The 13,126-nt window shown below is 37.8% G+C and overlaps 1 protein-coding gene across 1 annotated transcript in view; it reads left to right on the top strand.

Annotated features, from left to right (window-relative positions):
- Nucleotides 1-2,719: 2,719 nt before the first annotated feature.
- CNTNAP5 (contactin associated protein like 5) overlaps nucleotides 2,720-13,126 on the top strand; it is a 218,841-nt gene continuing 208,434 nt past the window's right edge. The window contains exons 1-3 of the mRNA XM_026852489.1: nucleotides 2,720-2,723; nucleotides 3,293-3,403; nucleotides 10,121-10,314. Of these exons, the coding sequence (XP_026708290.1) occupies nucleotides 2,720-2,723; nucleotides 3,293-3,403; nucleotides 10,121-10,314 (309 nt within the window). The remainder of the gene's footprint in view (nucleotides 2,724-3,292; nucleotides 3,404-10,120; nucleotides 10,315-13,126) is intronic.

The raw sequence follows: 13,126 nt of genomic DNA, 5'->3' as shown, positions 1-13,126 counted from the left end.
GAGAAGTCAACTGTCTAGTAAATGTTTTTCTTTGTGGGTGTCTGGATGTTTTAAATGATTCTGTAGTGTAGATCTTTTTCTTTGTTAAAAACAATGTTTTTAATAGACATACGCAGTTGATGCAAAGAAGCAAAGTTCTTGTTCTGACAGGCAAACTGCCAGAGCAGAAGAAGCAAGGTCAGAAACTAGAAATGTGGAAGCACCTGGAATGAAGGCCTATTTCTGTCACACCAAGTGAGGGAGATGAAGTCTCTTGCAATCTGTGTGCTGGGATTATGTGGTAGGAATTGAGATACATTGGCTTTGCTGTTGCCTTTACCATGGGTCTTCTCTGACCTTGCATAAGCACAAAAGATTTCATCTTTTTCTTGTCTGCACCCATCATAAAAGGAAATATGATAATAACATCCTTTCATAGAGAGTTTTGTAACCTTGAGTGGTGTGTGTTGGCAGTTTATTTTATTTGTTGTCAATTCTGCCTTCTCATGGAAGCAGGACCTATGGGATGAGCCTCACTGTATGTGTACATCCTACCTTTTTGAACCTTGTGGCCTATTTCAGCTAAATTTTACAAAGAGATATCAATCTCAAATCTGTACATGGTTATGTGTAGTATGTGTAGTGTCTCTGACAAGAGATGCATCAAAGCTATTTTGCATGTGATCTGGATTGTTGTGCATGTACAAGTTGATGCATTCCATGCACTTTACTGTACTTCAGAATTTCGTTTGGCATGTAAAAGCTGTGCCATGTCCTGCGTTGTAGGTCTGTGCATGTAGAGCTGTCAGGTGCAGCCTCCAATGTTGCAAGGTTAGTTTTGACTGAGGTAAGGGCAGAAGAGTGACCTTACATCTTGTCGGAGTATCCATTCAAAAATCAACTTCACTTAGAGAAAATTCCTGCTTTCACTCTAAAGTCAATCAGTTGTTACTCTCTTATGTATTGGAAGTTGGACTGTGTTGGTCCAGGTGCTCTCAGAACTATCTTTAAATTGCCAATGCAGTCATAAATCCTGAAACCTTATTAGTACATGTTTTTAGAGTTAAATATGAATTCAGGGAATGATTCCTGGCAGTAGTGGGGATTTTTGTAGAGGAAAAGCAAATAAGGATCCCAGAATTTGGTGTGAAAATTATGTTGTAATGTAGCAGCAGAGATCCAGGGGAGTGTGTCTAGGGACAGAAGCAAAGGATGTGGAAATGTAGACAGAGTATCTGGTAGTTAGAGAATTGTCACCTCCCAGGCTGAAGCCTCCAGAGATCCCAGGGAAGACCTGAAATGCATTGCTATGAAATGGTTTAAACTTGCTGCTGTGCCGAGACACTTGGTGTCCCACAGGTAGCTAATCTTATCTTGAGGGAACAGTGAGAACCCAGAGATTGTCACTGTGACTCTTGTCATGGACAGCTTGTGGATCACAGGCTGATGTGCTGAGTTCTCTTGTGGTCCAGGAGCAATCACAGGGAATAGAGGAGAGCCAGCAGTCTAGACACTATTTAAATTGAAATCTCTGTCTTCAGTTATTTTCAACTTCAGGTTTTAAGTGTTGCTGAATAGTCACATAGATCTGTCGCTAAGATCTTGAGCCTCCTTTTGAGAGGTTCCTAACCCTCTACTGAGTTTTATAGAAGTTTTGGTGCCCCGATGTACTTACCATTTGAGATCTTTATTTAAATCACTGTTTGGGTCACAACTGACAGTGAATTTAAGAGCATCATTTTAATTTACAGATTTGATTTATTTTTTTTTTTTTTTTTTTTTTTTTTTTTTTTAAGTCCAGACAGAACAAGTATGGCCTGACTTCATGCCATACCAGGGGACACAGCCATCCACTTTCTACATTGCAGTCAGTTCTCTTTAAGACTCAGGGGCTGTAAGGGATAGAGATTCTGCTCAGGATCTGGATAACTTGCTTTGTTGGCTAATTATTCTCTTATTCAAAACATCAGTGGTATACTTGTCCTTAATTTATCTAACTTGCAGATCTTGTTAGGCCTTTTTGCTGATGACAACCAAAGAGGTGGAAAGGATTTTGTAGTTAAGTTTTCTTTTTGAGGTCTATCAGTCAATGCACTGATATGAATTATATTGATTACACTGATTTTTTTCATAAAGAGGCTGGATTTTGATTACAGAAGTATCTGGACTGTTCTAGAGAGTCATTGTAGAAAGAGATGAGAAATATTTTAATGTAATCTAGCTCATTATGGGAAAGGTAACATCCAGTTCTGGAACAGTCTATATTTGCTGTTATAGCTATAAAACAATTTTTGCTTTTGTTCTTTGTCTTTTGTAGCCCTGACCTGAAATATCATTAATGCATTATTTCCTCCCTGCCCCCACAACCCTTTTGCAAATTGTACATTTGCTCTGTGAGTGCAAGAACACTGTGATGCCTGAGACCCTGCTAACCTGCAGGACTTTTCCAGTAATTAGATCCATGTTTGCTCCATGGGAGATTCAATTAAAAATGAGAGGGTTATATTATTATTATTCCCTACTGAAACCCCATACTATGTTCTTGAATTTGTATGTGACAGCATTGTAATGAGCAATCTTATCTTACCTAATTCCATCCTCATTCAGACATTATGGGCTCACAAATTCAACTTGAGTGTTAGCCTAACCCATCTGTCCTCAGATGATGATGTGAAAAGGAAGAAGGGAAAGACATACCAAACTACTCATTTGAGTGAACAAATCTAATTTGGCATTGTATATGCGTATGAGCTTGAGGAATAAATTAAGGAAGTCTTCAGGTTTTGTAATCACAGTGCAGCACAAGACTTGTGAAGCATGAGACACGAGTTTACATGTTGCAACAGGCCAGGTGGCATATCCCTGTGTGTCGCTTCCATACAGAAATATCAAGTTGTCACTCCTACGTTATGTATCTGTTCTGTGGACAGACTTTACTTAACACAGCACCTGGGGTATTCTCTAAAGTCTGCCAGGGTATTACTACATTCTTCCAGTGGCTTTTGTAAGAAGAGTCATTACCCTCTTTAACTGGAGGGTAGATCATCAAATTTCATTCACTGAAAGGAAAACAGTTTCAAGCTTCTCAAGTATTCGATGTCTTCACAACAGCTCCCATCCAGGTGCCATACCACCAGACTGTCATTTTGGAGGGTAAATTTCAGTCTTGTACATTATTTCAAACACAAGTGTGCTCTTTCTCTAGTCTCTCTCTATAAGTAGAAAAAAACACCACCTCAAGATAGCACAAGTTGGCGTATTTGTTCCTCATGTGATGACCTCTGTATGTTTTGTTTTGTTTTGTTTTTTTTAGATAATTGTGATGATGCATTGGTATCTCCCTTACCTTCAACAGCCCTTACCAGTTCCTCTGAGCTCTTCAGTACTCACAGTCCCAGCTTTGCAAAGCTCAACAGGCGAGATGGTAAGGTTGCAGTATGAAATGCCTAAACTATTCTTTTTTAATCACATTTACAAAGAATAACTTTTTATACTGTTTGTATAGAATGCATTCAGAGCCAAGTTGAATAGAGCCATTAATTTATGCTTCTGTGAGAGCTCTATTTAGGAGCATTTTCTTCCTTTATTATAGAAAAATTCTATATTCTATTAAATTTGAAGCTCTCCACTTACAGAAACATCCTGAAGGAAGTTCAGATAGTCTTTTTGCTTTTGAAGAGCTCCCATAATCTTTAGAGCTTGAAGGTCATTAGACTTGAGGTCCTATTCTAACGCATAGGTGTTTGTTAAAAAAAGTAGCAACTAGATAATAACGTTCCAGTGGAATTCAGTGATTACAGATCTCTGCAGAAACAATTAAAATGAATGAAAAAGCTTTGCAGACATTTGCAATGAAGAATGTTTGAGGTCCAGATAATGAGTTCACTCACAAGGTGAAATTATTAGGACCAAACTTGGTACCAGAAGAGAGAAGTTGGCAGTATCTAGGACATGTTTTGACACCGTGTTGCAAATTTCAGTTGTTGGCTCCCATCTTACTCCCAAGTTAGAGTCTCTAAAAGAGGAAGGTCCTGTGTTATCACATTACATATGATTTTCATTAAGAAAAAAACAATAGAAAGTATACTACTAGAAAAGATATTTTAATTGAAAATAAATGATAATTTTCCTACTTAAACAATCTCCAAAATGTCTGTTTTAATCAAACATCATTTGATAAATCTATAGAAAAAAAGGGGCTCTCTCTTAGATACTTGATAAGCAGTTGCTAGATCATTGGAGAAGTGTTAGATGGGAGTTACTGTATCATATTTAAACTCCTGAACCAGAGTTCCTCAGCAAGTAAAAGGTCATATATTAGTTGCTCAACATAAGGAAAGTTGTAGACACTGAGCATGAAATTTGAGTTTGCTCTGTCCTTGTCTCCAACTGCTAGCTGGGACAGTGAACAGACGTGCTTACATGATTTTGCAAATGGCTCTAATGACTAATTTAATCTGCAGAAAAGAAGAAGAGATTCAAAGACAATATTATTGCAAGTCAAGCTCTGGTTGTACTGTATTTTAAAGTGGTATTAATATCTAAAATAAATTGACGATTGCAATTTAAGGGTAGAAAATGACATAGGTCCTATTTAGCTGTGCTAGAGTAGTTTTGCCATGCAGTAGGATGTAAGGTATTCTAGTTTTTCAGACGTACACTATCGCATCAGTAAGGTCCACACTGTCATTTGGCCTAAATCATGGAACAGGAAGACAGAATATTGAAACTGAGCCCTGAGCAAGGGAATTGTTCCAGCCGCTTTTATTTCATGTTCTGAAGACTTATGTGATAACTGATGAGCTAAGCCCAACACAGGGAACTAGAAGCTAAATTCTAACTTGCTTGTTTCTTTTGTTGCACAGACTTTTGTAGAAATGTGCAGATGTAGTGCCAGCAGAATTCATATGGGTGCTTCATCTTGGGTTAGAGGAGCAAGCAGTGGTAGATGGTGGCTGAAGGATCTTTCTTTGGCTGGCACTTGAATGCAAACAGTAGATATCTTTACAAGAAATAATATTCACTAACAAGGACTGTGCCATGGCTTTCTAATAATGTTGGAGTGTTTTGATGAGTTGGTTTACCTTTGTTTGTAATTGATAAGACAGTGCTGCAAGTAAGAGTGCCTCCAGGTAGAAAGCCAGATAAATGCATTTGTTAAAGTAAATATGAATGCAGAAGGTGAAAATGAGTTCATAGAATACAATCCAGACCTACATCAATAGAAAGTTCTAATTCATCAAGTTGATTCAGTAATAGATAACAATAACTAAAAAGCTATTGTTTAAAAAAAGGCCTGCAGCAGTGAAATGTGCCATTAAAAAATCCACACAAACTACCCATGAGTAAAACAGTGTGAGCTGCTGAAAGCACTCAATTAAAATGCTGATAAATCTGTACTCGTAGTAGTATAGCAGTTAGTATAATTCTGATAAATATGATTCTGAGGTATGAAATATATTGCTTTCCCATGAGAGGGATTAATCGGCTTTTTTGTTTACAGTAAATAAGTAATGAAAAAGAATAGGAAAATTGCTACAATGTGACTGTATCAACTGAGATTTTTCAGTTCTCTGTTAGTTCTCAGCCTGAGTAGTCAGTATACTCAGTTATGTGTGGGACTATAAAACGTATATAATGTCAGAAAGAATATATTTTATGGCCAGGAAGCATTTGATCATCTGGGCATTAAAGTAAAATTCTGCAGCAGGGAAGCATGCAGTTGCAGCAGGAAGTCCAAGAGTTTGTAGCACAGTTTAAAGACAGTAGAGCTGTTTGTAAGGCACTGTAGGGTGGAAACAAGCATTCCCTTTGTTTTGTATTAATAAACTACAGATACTGGGCATCCTGAGCAGCCCTGTGGAACATCAGGGAGCACTGACTACATAATGCAATTTTTTGAACAATTATGGCAAAATGTACAAATAGTCTGAAAAAGAAAAGAAAGTATTTGATCATATTTCTTGGAGTCATATGGATCTCCAACTGAGAAACCATCTGATCTCTGTTCTCCTCATATTTCTAGCACTATGATTTGTTGCCATGGAGAATATAAGCAATATATCAGATTCCTGTGGTACTGTTTCTCCACTCGGGCACTTTCTCCATATTGTGGTGAATCTCTCCCTTTAAATGATCCACAGAAAATATGAAATGTGTGAACTGTGAGGAATGATGGTGTAGTGCAATGCACAGAATCCTGTTGGTGTCAGTGGGAACCTGGTGGGAAGAATTGGGAAATTTGATGCCCCCTCAGACATGATGTCATAAAGTGCTAAATGTGTTGACTTTATTGAGTACCCCCTCTCTCTTGTTTTCCTGTGAAAGAGTCAGTGTGGTACCTTCATACATTACAACGTTCCAGATTATCAAAAGTACATATGCGATGGGTGTAGTCAGAGCTACATTTTGTCTGGTTTATGTTTATGCCACACTATTAATAAAAGGTGTATTGTCCTCTTCAATTTCCTTGTGCCCAGCTGCAGGAAAATGGTGTCAGGGTTTTGCTTGTACCTGTTCAAAGGAGTTGATGTCCTGTAAATATTGTGTCTTCACTAGCCCTTGTTGTTGCCTATTAGAGCCTTCACAAATTACATTCTTGTCCCTTGTCTTGGACCTACCCTGACAAACGTTCTGCAGGGCGAGCATCACTGGTGGGTAGAGGAGAAAATGGCTGTAAAAGAGTTGCTGTACTTTGGATGTGCTTTTTTGCCACTTACTAAAAAATGTAGGGGGTGAGGTGTTGACACACTGTAATGAATGATGTGCATAAAAGAAATGTGCAGACAAATTGTGCTGGAAAAAGATGCCACTGTCCTTTGTACAACTTGCTCTGTATAAGAGAGCAAATATGGAGGAAAAAGAACATTTATTGATTTTTTTTGTTTGTTTTTGGTTTTGGTTTTTTTTTGTACTTACAGCAGTATTTGAGGATTTGGGATACCCACAAAAGTAAGCTGAAGTTATGTGTTTGCTTTACTAGCAGAAGTGAGAGAGGCCCAATGGGAGAAGCTTTAGTTTTGCCCTCACTCATGCAGTCAATGCAACTTTGCTGTTGCAGGGATTTTAACTGCCATTCTTACAAGTCAGTAGAATTACTGTCTATCTGTGGAAATGGTAATGGTGGAAGGTTTGGGAGAGGGAAATACAGTGGGTTTTTTTTCCCAGTGGGAGAAGGAGCATGAAGTTGCTGCTGTTTTGTAAAGACATGGTCTGTAACTGATAAAATCTCCCTTGCAAGACCAGCTTCTGGAGAGGTGATGCGATGAGCAGGTGTCACTGCTGTGTCATGCAGTACTTACATCTAAAGAGTGACATTCCCAACAGACAAATGTGCTCATATGAAGAGAGATGTAGTTCAGAGATGCCGTGTAATCTGCAATTTGAGAGCTCAAGCTCACCACAGATCTCCCAAATTTCCATTCAGTGCGCATCATTTCTTTGACTGACTTTGAAAATATAAGCCTGTTGTGCCATGCTCAAACTGGAAAATAGCAGTGCACAGTAAAGCCAAATACTTTTGTGGAAAGCATATCACCTTTCTGTCACTTCTAGCAGCAGAAGGGAAAGAGCATAAACTACGTAGAGTAGATGCTAGTTCTAATGTCTAACAAAATACTGGAATATACCTTTGGTAATGAGCTTGGCTTAAGAACTTATGTATAAACTAAAAGACAGAAAGCAAAGTGTTATTTTCCTTTTTTTTTTATGAGAAACTCATCAAACAGATTACTTGTTATAAATGATCATCTTCCATCTAGTTGTTGCTGTTTATATTGTAGAAGAACAATAAAGGAAAGATGAAGATATCCACTTGTCTTATATTCGCTGAAAACTTCTAGAATAGCCTCTCTAGAGTGTTGAAGGAAACAACTTTGCCACAACTTCTGAAGTTCTATGTCCTGCCAGTTCCTGAAATAAAACTGTAAACAAAGCAGCAACTATAGCATTCAGAGTCTATTTCAGATATTGGATATTACAATCCAAAGGAAATTTTCCTTTGGCTCCTACATATATTAGTCATGATTCCATGTAGGAGAAATATACAGTTTATTGTCTTTGAATCCAGTTATATAGTTTGTATCTTAAAAGACAGACAGAAATATTCTTTAGATGGTATTTTAAATATATTTAAAAAAAAAAAAAAAGGTGAGGAGGAAGAAGAACCATTGGTAAGATTTTTAATGGGAAGTACTGTAGTCTTATATAAGTTATATATAGGTACAGAATTAAGAGAGCTATGAAGTAGAGAGAATTGAGTGATGAAATTCCTAGCATTCTCATTAGGTCTTTCATGGCATGCTCATAGAGGAGAGTGTTCTGTTTAAGGCAGTTAAAATAATCACAATGATAACGAAGACTTCTATTGGGATTGAAAAAAATAAAATAAAGCATGGCACGGGCAAGCAGTATGCATTATTGGTTACAAACTCTTTTCCCTGGAGACTTCTCATAGAGCAGTGAAGACTGGGTCATCCAGGGGAACAGGGACAGTGATTCCAGCACAGAAATAAACACGCTTCTGTTTCAGGAATTGGGACTAAAACCTATCTTAATGAATTGTAAACAATAAAAGTTCTAACACCTATTTTTAGACAAAGGAATTTCAATTGTGAGTTTGAAAATGCAGTGTACTACAGAAAAATCAGGAAATTTTGTAAAAGGCATAGTTATTGAAATTGAGGGGTTTTTTTTATATAAACCACCTTTACTGATCTTTTAAATCAGTTCACTTCAATAAACTCTTCATGGAGCATCTTTGAGATATATCGGTTAATAAAATTAAAATGTTAAGGTAAAGCCATCTATTTATAACCAAAGTTTAGTGATGCTTTTTGTTTGGAAATGCACATTTGGAACCATTCTTGTAGTTTACATGAGGAATTGATAATGTTTTACTCTCAACCCTGTATTTCCCCCTTCCTAATGTGACTGTGTTCACTGTAACCACGCAGAACGGTTTTTGTAAACTGCACTACTAATGGCACAAAACCCAAGATGATGGGCTGCAGAAGCAGTGACAGCCTGAAAATTCGCTACTTTGGATACTTTGTATGTGTCTTCCACGTTCTTCATAGCTGCATTGTTTGCTTATTTGTAAGGCTGAAGTGAATGCTAGGTGTACATGGAGAATAAATGTGTGCAAATAGAAACAAGTTAAAAGAAAATAAACAGCCCATAATTTAAGGGTGTAAAAGAAAGCAAAAGATCTTAAAATAATATATTCCAGTCTGGAAAGATTTGCCTTTTAACCATAAGCTCACATTTATTGTAGTGAGTGAAGTGGTGAAATTCCAGCAGTGGTTGCAGTTCTGTGTTTCATTGGCTTGATGTTACCACAGGCCTGTTTAACTCCTAAAAGAATTCGAGGGACAGTACATTTCTTCACTTCTAAAGGACAAACAGGAGTTACAAGCTATCAGCTTTCATGTGATCGTGACTTCTGTCTTCATTCCTGAATGGAGAAGTGGATCATGGAAGTGGATAATTTGCAACTCATGTTTGTCCTTATGAAGATCTTGTTTGTTCTTTTGTTTAAGATAAAATACATATTCACTTAACAGGCATCTTGTGTAAGGAAGAGCCTACTTTCCAGCATGAAGGCAAGTCCTTTTAGTTGTTCAAATGGTCTCTAGCTTTACAATGTGTTACCTGAAATGCTTTTATAACCTGTAATTAAACCATCCTTTCTAATACTTAATAGGTCTCAAATCAAGATAACTAATATTTTTGCATGTCTTTCAAAGCATAGCAAAAAAAAAGAAAATGTCAAAGCAAATTAGAAGTTAGAAATCAGCATTCCTAGATTTGCACAAGCATGCGAGGAGGGGATAGATATTGTATTTTTTTTTTGTGACTGAGGATGTATCAACCTCACCAACGTCTGTCCAGCTGACAAAGAGTAAATTTCTTTAAAATTATTTGAAATTCAAAATTCTTTATGTACTTTAGGTAAATTAAGAAAACCCTAAGGGAGTACACGTCATAGTGTATTTCCTCATATAAAAATATGAACAAACATCTGTATATTCAGGAAGTAGAATCCTCTGTGATGACCTAAAATAACAACATGGTTCTTTGACAAGTATAATTCCTTGGGGTGTCATTGTCATCTGAATTATCTTTATCCAATCTCTTTCAGGAGCTGGTGGCTGGTCCCCGCTGGACTCAAACGAGCGGCAGTGGCTCCAGGTTGATCTGGGAGACAGAGTGGAGATCGTCGCGGTTGCTACCCAGGGCAGGTACGGGAGCTCAGACTGGGTAACCAGCTATACACTGATGTTCAGCGACACCGGCCGCAACTGGAAACAGTACAGACAAGATGACACCATCTGGGTAGGTTTGATTTGCAGATGCCTTTGCCTCCAGATATTTCTGGTTCGTGCTATTTTGGCATTTGGAGAAACGGCTTTGGTTTCAGATCAGAGGAGTGCTGTAGTGGTATGAGCACAGACCCAGTGACTCTACAGGATATTTTGATCTAAATGGGTTATGTCACTGCCTGTCTGTGTAGTACAAGTTTAAGCCTTCAGGACTACATGGTTTTTGAGACTGTGAGGGTGCTCAGGGCACTCAGAATGACCTGCATGCTTCTGTGCCTGGTTGGCTTGGATTCAGGCACACCAGGGTAAATGGGGATAATCACCTACATACTTTCTCCAGGAAATCTGGAAATTAACTCTGTATCTTATGCATACTTGCTGGCCAGAACAACAGAACTCATGCTGGGGGAGGTGGGTGGTAAATTGCTCCTTGGCTGGAGAAGGCTGGAGCTGCAGCATGAGTTGTGGGATGATTTAGCAGACACACTAAAAGTGCTCAAGGCTTTTCCTAAAATTTTAATTTTGATGCTTGCTGTGTCTCAAGTTCAATGTGTGGCCATGCCAGGTGCTGTCGGTAGGACTGCTTGCGGTAGCAGTGCCACATCAGGTGTGGATGGAGAAGTTTTAAAAGTCTTCCTTTCATATGAAAAATGTGAATTGTTAGTGAATTGTTAACAAATGGTAGCATCCTCTCTGTGCTATATTCTGTATTCTATATTCTGTAGTTCTGAGGATCAGTAGCCCCAATAACATGACAGTATGCAATGGTAAATTAAACATGTTCTTCATGAAAATAAAAGGGAACATTTTAAGGATAATCAAATAGATTTCTGGTTCTTGTCTTAATTTTTTCTTGGGTTAGCACCTTCATTAAATGCTGTCACAAAAGCAGATTTTGCTTCCAGACCATATTGACTGCGAATGAGGAGAGTTGTGGTGCCGCAGGAAGAGTGGAGAAGGACTGCTTAATTTTTGACTCAGCATGTTGCAGGCAGTGGGGATGCATGTACAGGGAGGTTAACTTCTGCGGTTTTAAAATCTGTTGCATTGCCACTGTCTTTGTTTTATCATGGTTTGATTTAGAGAAAGCTAATGAAATCTTTCTTCCTTCAGAAAGACAACTTTGGCCCAAGGATGGTCATAAAGCTGTGAAGTGTGACTCTGCTTTACCTGTCACTTATAAAGTTATATTAGGCTGTCTTTTGCTCCAGATACTTATAACCTTTTTTTTTATTTTAATTTTTGAAAAAGTGGAATTCCATTCTGGACTGAATATAGTGATCATTTAACCTGGCTCTTGACTTCCACCCTTGGGACTCAGAAATCCAGAACTGAGATATTTTTCTGGACTTGGTGTCTTTAAGTGCTTCTCTCTTTGAAAATATTATGTGCCTTGTTAAAATTTTATATTATGACAAATTATTTTCTTATTACATGTCTAACTTTTCAGTCCTTACCTTTTTGGAAATCTTTGACCTTTTATTTTCTTTTGTAAATTTTTCTTCTTAAAGGGAAACTTGAAAAAACAACACAGAATTTTACCATAACAAATCTTCATGCCCTAAGGATCCAATTTTGTGAGTTTCTGATCTGACACCTAATATTGTGCACAAGAATAAGAACAAGCCTAACAGGCATTTAACAGTGAGTTAGGATTTACGAAGAACCTGAACTCTCTTTGTTTTAGTAAGTGATCAGGCATGAAGTTCATTCAGAGCAGATCCTGACACAAGTTCTAAAGTTTCAGTAGATCTGGTGGCTTGCTTTCTGGAGAGGTAATTTTTTGTACGCTTTTCTAATAGAAACCGCCATAGGCTACAAAGGATAGTTTTGTATATAACTGAGGGAAAATGAAATAGAATTTGTATGTGGAAAATGTAACACTAGAAAAAGATTTGGATGTTTTTCCCCTCACATTAATTTTTACAAGTCACACTGACCATGTGAGCCAGTAACATAATTCCAGTCCAGAACAATTTGCTCCAAGTCCCCAGGCAGAGGGCTTGAAGAGATTGTTGGGATGCATCGCCAAACTTTGTTGTTGAAAATATCTGATAGTGAAAATCCAAAGTGAGCTCATTTGATGTTTTATTAGACTCTACAGTCTACCTAAACTGGCAGGTCTCATTAACACCTAGGAGCTTGTATACCTGCCCATGGAATTAATGAAGATCAAGAATTCCTTCTGTACAATTTCTATTCTAACTAAAGTGAAAGTTGATTCTTTTTTCCTGGCACTTTTGGATTTGTTTCACTGAATTAAATTAGATCTTGAGAGCTATTCAGAGCACAAAGAGGAAAGCCAAAGAGGCTTTCAGAAACTTGTATAGAATTATAATTTCAAATTTTGCAGTGTTTTTCTTTTATTGGCATTAATCCTTTTATTAGGCTTTATTCTAACTGACAAAAAAAACCAAAACAGAAGTATGCTGTCCAGCTGTATGTTGAAGGCTTTTCTATAAAAGCCAGACCATTGGATGAAATGAAGACAAACACAACATGATGCTCATTCTAAACATCTATCAAGTAGCTGAAAGAGAAATTCTGTATTGCACACCTCTAGGAAAGAAATGTCACCCTCGACATAAGGGAAGGCAATGGAGTGGACTATTTCACAGGGACAAGAAAGCAGCACCCTGTACCAATCTGTCACAAGGTTGGTAGTTTCAACCTTAGGAATTGAATCTGTGCTGGCATTGGCTGGGGTAGATTTAATTTTCTTCATAGTAGCTCATATGGGTCTGTGTTCAAGGCCTTTTCTGCTTCTCACGCCACCCTGCCAGTGAGGGGGCGGGGGGTGCACAAGAAGTTGGGAGGGAACAGTC

The sequence above is a fragment of the Athene cunicularia genome, assembly GCF_003259725.1.
Source record: "Athene cunicularia isolate RWA chromosome 7 unlocalized genomic scaffold, athCun1 chr7_part1, whole genome shotgun sequence".
NCBI lineage: Eukaryota > Metazoa > Chordata > Aves > Strigiformes > Strigidae > Athene > Athene cunicularia.
Note: the sequence above shows the minus strand (reverse complement) of the source record. Positions and strands in the feature narration are given on the sequence as shown.